At 60.7% G+C, this 11923-nt stretch overlaps 1 protein-coding gene across 3 annotated transcripts; it reads right to left on the bottom strand.

Moving 5' to 3' along the window:
• Position 1: 1 nt before the first annotated feature.
• RELL2 (RELT like 2) lies at positions 2–11701 on the bottom strand. Of its 3 annotated transcripts, none has more exons than XM_083799005.1 (8): positions 11103–11701; positions 8724–8937; positions 7758–7823; positions 7614–7680; positions 7095–7283; positions 2672–3203; positions 747–789; positions 2–580 (listed from the first exon to the last, which is right to left on the bottom strand). In XM_083799005.1, the coding sequence occupies exons 2-7, from the start codon at positions 8929–8931 to the stop codon at positions 748–750; spliced, it is 1104 nt and encodes a 367-aa protein (XP_083655131.1). In that variant the 5' UTR covers positions 8932–8937; positions 11103–11701; the 3' UTR covers positions 2–580; position 747. The 3 variants fall into 3 exon arrangements, with proteins under 3 accessions (XP_083655131.1, XP_083655130.1, XP_083655129.1); XM_083799004.1 differs by lacking the exon at positions 11103–11701 and adding an exon at positions 9279–11092; XM_083799003.1 differs by lacking the exon at positions 11103–11701 and adding an exon at positions 9441–11091.
• Between the last annotated feature and the right edge of the window lie 222 nt (positions 11702–11923).

Below are 11923 nucleotides of genomic sequence, written 5' to 3'. Positions count from 1 at the left end.
GTTCAGCAGCTTTAATGGTTTTAGCTCATCTATTTACAGTGCACTTTAACACCAAAGCTCGCCTTGGGGGCCGGGTTGCCCTGTGCCAGGGCAGGGCTGGAGGCTCCCATCTCCATCAGCGTCCCCCGGGCGCTGCGCAGTCCCTCCCCAGTGGCGCTGGGGGCTTTGTGCCGGCGGGTGCTGCGCCGCGTCCTGCTCGGTGGCACCGCCGGGGCTGTGCTCTGCGGTGAGTTTGGGGATGCAGGGGGCTCGAGCTGGTGCCACTGCCCCTGCAGCATCCCTACAGAATCCTTCTGCGGGGTGCGGGGACCGGGTGGCAGCGGGGTGCTGGGAGGGGGTCCCCACTTGTGCCAGGCTGGGGGGACCCCCGGGGTGGGGGGTGTTGGTGGTGGGTGGGAGTCAGGTAACTATTGCCGATGGGATGAGGTCTGTAATGTCCGCGCGTCGCTCTGGCCATGCCAAGCTGCTCGCCCAGGCTGGGGCCGGGGCCGGCTGCCCCCCGCGGCAGAGCCCCCAGCCCGGTGTGGGGCCAGGGGCCCCGTGCCTCCCGTCGGCTGCTCTGGCCGGGAGTGGAGAGGAGCTGCGGGGAGAGAGAAGTGGGATGGGGCTGGCCCATGGCCACCGCTGTGGCCAGCCAGGTACCCCCCGCAGGTAGATGGGCGCTCTGCAGGGCTCGGCCCCTCTCTGCAGCCGTGACCCCCAGCCCACCCCAGGACCTGGACGCGGGGCTGGGGATGAGCACTCACATCACACGGTGGCTCCTCGGTCCTGTACCATGGTGCTGGGCTCCTGCGGGAGGGGGAGAGATGCAGGTATCAGGCAGCGCTCCTGGGGGAGCCCGGCTGGGGGCTCCGTCAGCCACATCAGGGACCCACAGGCCGGCGGCCATGACCCCACTAACTTACAGCCCCATCCCCATTTCTCTGCCCTTCTGCTGCCTGCAGGATGTACCAGGCAGCAGCTAACAGTTCTCAGGGTGGCCCTGGCAGGGACCTAAGGGACGGGGTAGCTGCTGAGCAGCTCCAGGGCTTGGTAGCAAACATCTCATTGACATCTCATCACTGTCCTCCCTGTGGCCGCATGTCCCCGATTGTGCCAAAGCAACACCACCAAGCCCAGTGGAGCGGCCCCAGGGCCAGGTGCTTGGCTATGCCCAGGGCTGTCCGTGCTTCTCCTGCCCCACATCTCAACCTTCTGCTTTGTCCAGCCCGCCCCTTCCCTGCTCTCCTCCATGGTGAACCGAAGGGAAGATGAACAGAAGGAAAGGGCTGCGTGCTGGGCCACTGGAGGAAGGAGGATCTCTTGGTGCCTCTGCAGTCCTCTGGAGAGGTCTCTGAAGAAAGTCTGCAGCCCGTCAGCCCCTCCTAAGGGCCTTCCTTAGGCTTTCCACATTCACATCCATCCTCCTTCCTTCAAGCAGGCTCCCAGCACTGAGGCACACAGGTTCTTTCCCCAAACCATTTGTTTCCCTCCTCCTCTAGCAAGTAAGAGCCTGGAGGCAGCAACAGGGAGCGGGCTGGCCCACTGAAGTCCAGGCACCCCGTCTCTTCACTGGTGCTGCCCAGAGCTCGCTAGCAGCTCCAGCGTGGTGTCAGGTGGGGAGGCCGGGAGCTGCCCAGGTGCTGCTCCCCGCTCCGAGCACCAGGGTGGGAACGACAACTGAGCCCCAGCCTGGTGGCTTCATCCCTTCCCAGGCTTCAAGGCCAGAAGGGCTCCTGGGGGTATCTTGCCCTGCCTGCACGTTGCTGGCTGCAGTGAGCCCTGAGGGAGAATAAGCCCTGTGCAGAGGGACAAGGAACAGTGATCCCAGGAGATGTCCCCAAAGAGCCCAACCACAACAGGGCCCAGCACGTCCCTTGCCCGAGGGGCTGGCGGCTGCAGGTCTGCCCTTGGGTCTCTGCTGCGTCAACCACAAGGGTCAACCACGACCTGCCTTTCCCTGGAGCGTGGGCACCAGCAGGGTGGGAACAGTGTCACGGTGACTTGGCACGTCCCAAGGAGAAGTCACATTTTCTCAGACCCATCCCACCAGAAGCGCTCAGAGGGTGTCCGTGGAGTGAGAGCACCCCTCTTTACTACTGCTACAGGTATTAGAAAAAGGATGGGAAAATGCAGCTAGGGAAGGAGAGCAGGGTGTGCAGGACAGAGCAGGTCCCACACCGCAGCTAGCCCCAGCTCCTTGGTCCCTGCAGCGGGGCTCACCGCTGTGTGGAGAAGATGAGCCTCCAGGAGACCTCATTATGGCCTTCCCATGTATAAAGGGGCTCAAAAGAAAGATGGAGGAAGACCTTGTCCTAGGGCTTTTAGTGACAGGATGAGGGGCAATGGTTTTAAAGTGAAAGAGGGTGGATTTGGTATAAGGAAGAAATTTTTCATGATGGGAGCAGTGAGATGCCGGAACAGGTTGCCCAGAGAAGCTGTGGATGCCCCGTCATGGGGAGTGTTCGGAGCTGGGTTGGATGGGGCCTTGAGCAACCTGGTGTGGTGAAGGATGTCCCTGCCCACGGCAGGGGGCTGGACTCAGTGATCTTTAAAAGTCCCTTCCAACCCAAACTGCCCTGTGAGTGTTTGGCAGCACCCCAGCACACCAGGACCTTGGGCACTGCGCCGTAATCCCTCAGCCCCTCCAACCCAGGAGACCACCGGGGGATGAGGAAGAGGAGGAACCCACCTGCTGCCCCATGGCCTCCGCTGCGGGCTGTCTTCTGCTGCTCTCCTCCCTTCCCAGCTCCTCCGCCCCTTCATGTAGGCTCAGGCTCCCGTGAATATCCGACACCTCATCTGCTGACCCCAGTCCGGCCTCCTCCTGGCAGATGCTGCCTCTCTGCCCTCCTTCCTGCCCCAGCTGCCCCGGGATGCTGGGACTCGACCCTCCCAGACCCCGACGGCTCAGGTGCCTCCGCTGGTGACTTGTGCTCCCGGGAGAGCTGCCCACCCTGCCCGCCGCTCTGCCGTCCCGGCTGCCGGGCGTGTTTGGAGCTGGGGTGCTGGAGCGGCTCAGCTCCGTGCTTTTTGCTCCCCCCTGGACGGCCCCGTTCTCCAGGCCACCCGTGGGGACAGTCCCGTTGCGAGCCCGCTCCCGCCGCAGCCGCTCGCTGCTGTGCTCCAGCTCCTCCGTGCTCGGCTCCCTGCTGCCGTCAGGCTGGGCGCCATCCTGCTGCTCGGGGAAGGTGGGCTTCTTCCCGATGTGCGTGACACGAAACCTGCAACAGGGGACAGGCGGGTCAAAAGCTCTTCCCTCCGTTCTCCCACTGTTTCCTTCCCAATGCTATTTCCAGCTTGCCTCCAGCGTGGGATCCTCTCTCTTTGTCGCCAGCCCGTGCTGATCTCCAAACTCTCAGACCCGTTCAGCACTGACACCTGCCCCAGCCATGCCCTGGCCACCTCACCCCAGATTTCCTTCATTTTCTGCAGAAAGCACACCCAGTACAAAGTGCTGGTAAAGAGAAGGACGAAAAGCCCAATCCAGATGTTGGTGCCAGCCCTTACGGTCTGTCCTCCCATGGCAGGACAGGTAACAGCCCTGAGATGCAGCCTGGCCAAAGAGGGGCTTGTACAGAGCCTTGGATGTGGATTTGGTGCATTTTGGGCAGATCCCAGGGAGGAAGGGATCTGTGTGAGGGGCTGCAGGGCTGCTCTGCAGGCTGAGGGAGGGGTGAGCTGTGTGTGGGGACAGGTATCAAGCACAAAGAGGAGCTGCCAGGCTAAAACCCACCAGGGCAAGCTGTGCGCAGCCCCTGGTGCAATGGATGGTGCTGAGCAGCCTACCAAGCCTCCACTGCATGCCGGGGAGCAGCTCAGAGCTCCGGGAAGGGAAGGAGAACTGCAAAGTCAGCCTGACACGGACAATGGATGAATGTAGAATCAGAGGGGACTGCAGTACTGCACGTGGGGAGAAGGGAGAGGTTAGGGAACTGCTGTCAGTTTGGGATTTGGGAGGGGGAATGCACAAAGTCTAAAAGACAAAACTGCAAGGGAGCTGGTGCTGACGAGCTCTGATTCCCCCGTTTAAGCACTGCACACCACAGCTGGACCAGCAGAGGGGAAATGTCTCCTCCGGTGAGCTGGTGCCCACCAGACAGAGCGCTGGGCCCACCACAGGGGATTCAGGCCCAGAAGGCCCCGGCGCCGCTGGGGCTCGGCTGTGAGTCGGCGGCAAGCAGGGCAAAATGGTGCCAGCAGCGAGGCTGAAGCGCTGCTGGGGCTGAAAGAAGAGCAAGACCTGAGTGTTAAGTAAATGGCCATCCCGAAGGAGGACACTGAGAAGGAAGGTCCAAGAAAGAACAGATCCGAGATGAGCTGCCAGAGCGAGTGAGTGAAGGACACCACCAGAGTGGTCCTGTGTCAGGAACAAGGAAAGACGGGCTAGCAAGCAGAGGACAGCAACGAGGAATGTGACTTCAAGAAGATGTTCAGGTTACCCGATAGTAGTTCTTAAACCCTCTTCAAGCACAGGGGAGCTCCAGACAGAGGCGGTGCAGGCCTCAGCAGATGGCCAGAGCACCAGGTGGCCAGAACCGTAAATAACATCACCAGGGTAGGCAATACAGACTCCTCAGCATCACAGCTTGAAACACTGCTCATAAATTGGAAGGGTTGAGAAGGGAAATGCTCCAGCTCGGAGTGATGTTCCCAGAGGACTGCTGGGGTCAGGCCGAGCCACAGCAAATGTGACCTTTCAGGTCTATCCACGTATCTGGAGACAGGGCACCAGCACGGAGATACGAGAAGGCCACAGAATGCTCCAGTCCCAAAAAGGGACCAGGAGGAGGCACAAATGATAGGATCATTTCTCAGTAACACCTTTGAGCAGTGTCAGCCTGAAGGAGACGGGAAGGCATTCAGAGAAGCAGGCAGGATTCAGGCTGGAGAGGACACAAGAGAAACCTCCGGATCATGAGGAGAAGGGCAGGAGCATTTTGGTGTCCGCCTAGTCAGCACGGCTAGGGTACTTGATCCAACAGGACACAACGTGCTGCAGCTGAGCAAGCCGAGGACGAGACCTCTGTGAGATGTGGATGGGCTGCGTACGAGCTCCGCCACTGGTGGGTCGGTGCATGGTGAGGGAGGGCTCCCCTGATGTGGCCGCTCAGTAACATGGTAGCGATGGCAAAGATGAAAGGTTTAGGAAAGCCCTAAGACAGATGATAAATTATTCAATAATATGAGAGTACAGATCATGTAAACCTGATTACCTCAGAATTACAGGACAGTTCAGGTGGGAAAGGCCTCTGGTACAACCCTCTGCTCAAGATGGAGCCATCTTCCACCCTTGGTCAGGCTGCTCGGGGCTCTCCAAAACCTCTCCAGCTGGGTTTGGAGATCCCCAAGGATGGCAATCCCCCTGCTGCTTGAGGCCCTGCCATAGGGCAGCATAATTCATGGGCCATGATGCTTCCTCTCTGTGCCTCATCCAGATTTCTCTAGGTACAACTTGCGGCTGCTGCCTCTTGCCCTTCATGGTGCATCTCTGAGAGGAGTCTAGCTGCATCTTCACTTAAATTCCACTCACCCCTCCGAGTGGTTTCAGAGCAATTAGATCCCCACTAGACCTCTCCATGCCAAACAAACCCCATTCCCTCAGCAGCTCCTCACACACTGTGTGCTCCAGCCCCTGACAGCCTCGGTGGACCCACGCTGACCGCACCAGACCTGGTCAATAGGAAAGGGGATCAGACTCCCAGCCACTGTCTCCAAGGCAAAAGCAACAGCCAAAAATGGATGAACAAGACCTGAGAGCTGCAAATAGAAGCAGGTTAAAGTGGAGTTTTTGTGTGTGGTCATGAATCAAGGTGGCTTGTGCAATCAGGATACTCATAGCAAGACACAGCAAGGGCACTCCCCAAAAAGTCATCAGGGAACTGGAAGAGCAGAGGGGCCAGCTGGGAAACACGAGACAGAATTTGGAGGTAGAATTTGGAGGTACCTCACGGACACATAGGCCCCTTAGCAGTTGGACCTCATACCAAGGAGATTCAGGAAGTGGAAACTTCTAACATATAACCTTGGAAAAGGCTTGTGTGACACGGGAGCTTAACAAGGATAAGGAGAGAAAATTGGGGTGTGAGGGAAGGTGCGTTTGAGAGGGGACCATCTTCTCCAGGCACACAGAGCTGAGTGAGAGGGGACTGAGAAGAACATGGGTGAAGGACACAGAGGAGCGGAAGGAGCTGGGCTCCAGCCAGGGAAGATTAGCCATGAATACACAGCTGTGCGGAGATCTGGCTTACCAGCCACCAGCCCTGACACCAAGGACAGCTGGCAGCAACCAGCCCAGAGGAAGCCAGAAGCTTTCCTCCTGCAGAAAGGGGCGATATCAGACGGAGTTTGGCACGGGGAGGTCCTCCCCTTTACCAGCTCCCCACACAGCTCCCACTTCACCTCCCTTCTGAGACTCCTAGCTCCGATGGTGGAAACAACCCCTCCCAATGCCCCATCTGGCTCATCGTCACCATGGCAGGACCAGACCTTTCTGCTGGGGAATGGGGCAACCTGGGCAGGGTCACAGATTGTATCAAAGGTTGATGACTGCTCAGAGACCACAGGCAGCTCTGGGAGTCCCTTGAGGTGAGAACAGATGGGGACTGGAAGACTATTTGTGGGAAGTGTCAAGTACACTCCCCTGCTCTCATATTCCTCCCACATCATCTGATTACAGTCATCATTGCAGGCAAAGACCTGGAGGAGAATAGCCACTCTTTCATTCTGATGGTGGCAACTTGCAACAGGAACCTGTGTCACCTCCTCCCTCTCCTCACGAGATCCCTAAAACCTGGGGCCACTGCCCCTGCAGCAAGAAGGACCCCAAGTAGCATGTAGGTGGGACAGCAGGCTTTGAAGGGACATGGATTTGGGGCTCTGGCCAGCTCTGAGTCAGCAGGGCAACCCAGGCCTGAGTCACCTTGTGGAGAAGGAAGGGGAAAGGCACCCATGCGTCACGGCCTGCTGCACACCACGGGAATTTGGAGGTGCGGGAGGCACCTAGCCCTCAGGACTCCTGAGCAAGGGGTGTCTGGCATAGGGTAAGTAGGGAAGGGGAACCGAGACGTCTCTCCGTAATGCTTGCTCCGTCAGAGCAAGGCTCATTCCAGTACCTGCCTACTGAGAAGACGGTGGTCTCTCCAGGATGCATCCTGCCTTTGCCATCCTTGGACCTTCCTTGCCGGTGCAGCGGGTGCCTCTTCCTCTTGCTGCAGTGGATGCAGGGGGCCTGCGTGGAGCCCAGATGCACCGTGTGGTGGTGTGGTGGGCCCCCATCCTGGCTGTTGCGGTGGGGACAAAGGCTGTAAGAGGAAAAGGATGTGACAGGTCGTGGTATCTGGAGGAGCCTTCCCTACCCTGGTGCAGCCTCAGCGCGGCAAGACCTGAGAAGCAGCAGTTCCTGAGGGGACCTCCTATTAGGACAGGGGGAAGGGATATTCCTGCTGGCAAAGAAGTGAAGCAGTCATCACAACCCCCATGTCCCAGAGGAGAGGGACTTCTTGTTGGGAAGATGCTTTGTAACAAGCTGCCGACATGGGAAGGGGCCGGGTTCGGAGTCTGAGGACCCAGGTGATGCCCAGCGGTTGCTTCTCCCTTACTCTGGAAGAGCCACAAGCTTTGGCTTCCCTCACCTGGGCACTGGCACTGGGATGTCCCCTTCATTGTCCCCCAGCATCTCCTTGAGGGCCTCTGCATTGGCTGGAGAGAGAGGAAAAAGAGAGCGTGTCAGCCAAAGCGGTCAGCAAGGCTCCAAGCCAGCCCAAGGAAATGCTCACCTTCATTTTGGATGATGCATCTCACGATCTTCTCCACGGTGTCCTCGTTCAGCTCCTCCTCTTCATCTGAAAGGAGAAAATGTGGCACTGAGGGCGTGGGGCTGGGAGGCCCAGCTCAGCAGGAGCTGTGAGTGCCGACAAAGGCCCGAGGAGCTGCAAGTCCCCACGGCGTCAGGAGGAACCTGAGGAACTCCAGAGCTCCACCCTGGAAAGGAGGGGGCTAAAATGGCAGCCAGTGGTGCGGTGAGGTGGGGGCACATTCCTCCTTCTGGGGAGCATCCAAGGACACGAGTGGGTAGCAGGTTTGGAACAAGCTTGAAGAGGAGGCTCCTCGTGAGGACAGTTCAGCCCTGGAGCTGCCACCTTCAGGATGCTGCGGTGCTAAAGGCGTCCAAGGGTAAACCGGACAAGGTTCACAGCCAAGAAACCCACTGGGGGCTTGCTAAATACATAGAAAGCACCTCTGATGGAGAAAGTCCCAGAGCTACAGTGTTAGAAGCTTAAAGGAGCGTGCTGGCGAAACTTGGCTGGATGTCTGCCCTGTTGTGGCACTCATCGCCAGCATTCATCACAACCTGCTTTGAGGGGGCAGGGGGCTTGGCTGAGGTCTGGTGGGCAGCTGCCCTGCACAGCACGGTCAGTGGCCGCTGCTGCGCTCCTGGAAGCCCGCAGAGATGTTTCCCTGGGCTGTGGCATCTCCAGCAGGCAAAGCTAACCTGGAAGCTTCACACACCGTCTTCGTGCGCAACCAACTCAATCCGCGAGCTCTGGCGTGCACCCACGGGGCACAGCTCGGGGCTGCACGGACTCTGCAAGCACATGGTGGGGACAGGCCCTGGGGAAAAGGGTGGGCACCACGTCCCACCACAGGGCCCCTGGCCACCCCCAGCCCGCACTCGAGGGCTGAGTTTAGGGAGCACCAAAGGGCAGCGCCGCAGCCCCCCGCACCCCGCTCCCCGTACTCACTGGCCTGGAGCTCCGCCAGCACGTCCTTGTTATCTGGGTCGAGCTCGTCCCGGAAAGTCCGGCACCGGTAGCCCTTCTTCTTCAGGACATGGCAGATCAGGAATCCTACCAGCCCCATGATGAAGAAGACGAGGACGAGGAGGAAGACCATGGACAGGCTGTGCTGGGGGTCGGACTCCCCATCATCGCTGCTGCTCTGGTCGGACATGCGGATCTAGGAGAAGGGGGAAGGCGGCTCGGAGACCCCCGGCAGGCTCCCTGCACCTCCTCCTCTTCCTCCTCCTCCTCCTCCCCGTGTCCTCCGCGCTGCCGCCGGGCCCTGCTGGGTCAGATCCGGCTCCCAGCTCGGGATGAGGGCTCATCCCCGGCCCCGCCATGGCTGGCCCAGCGCGGTTTCCCAAGGACACATCGCAGCCGGCGAAGCATCCCAAGGGCAGCAGCAGCACCAGCCTGGGGCTGCTGCATCGCCCCCCCGCCCCGCCGCAGGCAGCATCCCAAGGGCATGGGCCCCCAGCATCGCCCTTGCCGGAGCCCCTCGCCCCCCTGGCTACTCACGGCAGGGAGCGGTGGCGGCGAAGGGCCGAGCCGGCCACCAGCTCCCGCATCCTCCACCGGTCCCCCCGCAGCTCCTTCCCTCCGCTGCTGCCTGCCCTGCGCGGGGGCTCCGGGGGCCCTCCTGTCCCCATCCCCGTCCCCGGAGCACGGCTGCGGCGGTACCTGGGCCTGCGGTGCTCCGCAGCGCTGTCCCCGTCACCTTCACCTGCCTCCTAGCAACCCCGCATCCCCGCGGCTGGGGACCGCCACGAGCATCCTCCGCTGCCCCGGCTTCCTCGGGAAGGAGCCAAGCGGCTTCTGCCTGCCGAGGCAGCGCCTGCCAGGCAAAGCACCCGCTTGTCCTCAGCTCGGTCTCTCCGGAGCGGCTGCGGCGGGGGCAGGCTGCAGGGGAGCTCAGGGAAATGCTGCTGGCAGCTGCAGCAAGGGGCAAACGGGAGCGCCGGGTGCTGGCACGCTGCTCCCTGCCCCGGGGCAGCCTCACCCCAGCTCCGGGCAGCCCAGCTTCCCCAGCACCCTCCTTTTTGGGCAGTTTTTGGGGGAGCAGGGTGGAAGGGGTCTCGGCATGGGGGCGAGGTGCGTTTATCTGCACCAGTGGGAGTGTGGCAAAGGAGCCCCCGCAGCCCCCACAGCCCCACACTGGGGACACTGACTCTCCCTCCTTCCCCAAAAAGGACCGAGCTGTTCAACATCCCCACCCGTGGCAGTGCCACGACCTCCTCCTCCTCTATCCTCACTCCAGGAGGCTTTACCCAAATCTACTTTGCTGCAGCAAATGAAGCCTCTGGGTCCTTCGACCAGTGCTGGTCCTCCACCCAAAAAACTTGTCACTTCTGCAAGCCCTGGTGACACTGACCCTCCTGTCCCACCGCCACCGAGCCTCCTCCAGCTCAAGGACAGCTGAACCAGCCCGTGAGGATGGGTACAGGTGAGGAAACCCATAAACTAGCCACCGGCTGTGCCACCGTGACAGCTCCCGTCCCCATCCAAAAGTGGCCAGGAGAGCCCTGGCAGTGGCTGCGAGGAGCCCAGGACCCTCCTCCATCCCCGTGACTTCACGGGGTCACCCCATGGTAGGTGCCACCCTCCTGCATGCTGTCCCGGCAGGGAGACAGGCTGGGATGGAGGCAGACCAACCGTGCCAGAAGACCACGGGCAGTGGGACAGGAGGGTGCGGGACAGGAGAGGGCTCCTGCTGCCAGTCCAGCACGCAGCGATGAGCCACAGCATCGCGCGATCTGCTGTCAGGATGTTAAAAGAGGTTTGCTCTGTGCTTGGTCAAAGAGGGCTCCTCGCTGCTCCTGAGCCCTGGGGCGAGGCTGACTCCTATCTGCTCTTGCACCCACGCTGTCCTTCACAATAAATCCCTTTCTGCTCCCTGACGCTTCCGCCCACCCGGTGCATTTCTGCGTGGCAATCCTCCAGGGGATGGAAACAAGTTCTGGCCCTGCCATCCCCCTTCCCACAGCCAGGGCCACCCTGCATGGGGAGGAGGAGGTGGAAGCGGGGCAAGGAGTAGGCTCTGCTCCTGCCTGGCTCCTTGCAGGGTATTCCCAGCCCATGGTGTTTCTCCTCCCATCTGTCCTTCCTTCCACCAACAGTTATAGGGCAGCACTGGGGCATGGTGTGGTGGCCCTGAACTCAGCATCCCCGTGGAGCTGCCACATCCCCGTGGCGCTGCATCCTCCACCCCTGCTCAGTCCCTTCAGAAGCTTTCGAGGCTTCAAAGCTGGAGTCTCCAGTCCCCTCTGGGAAATTGCAGCAGCTCTGCCCCACAACCAGCCCCGGTCCCAGCACATCGCCGTGTCCCCTGTCCCCTGCTCTCACCACAGCGGGGTGGCAGCCCCCACGACACCACACGTCTGCGCCGTGCTCGGTGTCCCCGTGGCAGCTAACAGGGACAGGTGTGGAAATCCCGTGGGCGGGCTCCTCCTGGGGTCTCTGCTGCGATGCTCAGTGTGGAAATTGCCATAATTTCTATAAAAACACTACGGCCAAAATCAGCTCTCGCCAGATGCTTTGCCGAATCTTAAACCCCCCATAAGATTTCCAGACGTCGCTGGCACATTAAGTGGCCTTTAAAACGAGGGTGTTTTCACTGCTGGGGCCCGAGCCCCCCCATGCTGCCGCTGTGACGCCCGAGCAGCCCCGTGGGCCCGTCCGGGCGTTATCTGCCCCCCGCACCTTGAGGTGCCAGCAGGGGCGGCCCCATGTGCTTTATCCCGGGGATCCCAGCTGGGGGCAGATCCCAGGGGTGGGACGGGTGTCACAGCACGTCCCCTGTCCCCCATGGCTGTGTCCCTGTGCCCCGTCCTGCCAGTGCCCGCAGCTGGGCAAGGGGCAGGGGAGAAGGGGGATATGGGGGGGTGATACTGGGAGTAGCTGGGAGCTAAATGTGCGTGGGTAGGGGGTAACTGGGAGCCGATGGGGGGTAACGGTGGACAGTTGGGGGTAACTGGGAGCTGATGGGGGGTAAGTGGGAGCGACTGGTGGATAATTGGAAGCATCCGGGAGTAACTGGGGGTAGCTGGGAGTAACTGGGAGCAGCTGGGGGGAGCTGGGGGCAGCTGGATGGTAATTGGAAGTAGTTGAGGGTAACTGGGAGCAACTGAGGGGTAATTGGGAGTAACTGGGGGGTAGCTGGAGGC

The sequence above is a fragment of the Anser anser genome, assembly GCF_964211835.1.
Source record: "Anser anser genome assembly, chromosome: 14".
In the NCBI taxonomy this organism is placed as follows: domain Eukaryota; kingdom Metazoa; phylum Chordata; class Aves; order Anseriformes; family Anatidae; genus Anser; species Anser anser.
Note: the sequence above shows the minus strand (reverse complement) of the source record. Positions and strands in the feature narration are given on the sequence as shown.

Excerpts from the sequence above, each read along its gene's own strand:
- RELL2 (XM_083799005.1), bottom strand. The coding sequence starts at position 8,931 with ATGTCCGACCAGAGCAGCAGCGATGATGGGGAGTCCGACCCCCAGCAC. Across the intron at positions 7,284-7,613 it reads ATCCCAGTGCCAGTGCCCAG|CCTTTGTCCCCACCGCAACA; the intron begins GTGAGGGAAGCC and ends TTCCTCTTACAG. Across the intron at positions 790-2,671 it reads CGGAGGCCATGGGGCAGCAG|GAGCCCAGCACCATGGTACA; the intron begins GTGGGTTCCTCC and ends CCCCTCCCGCAG.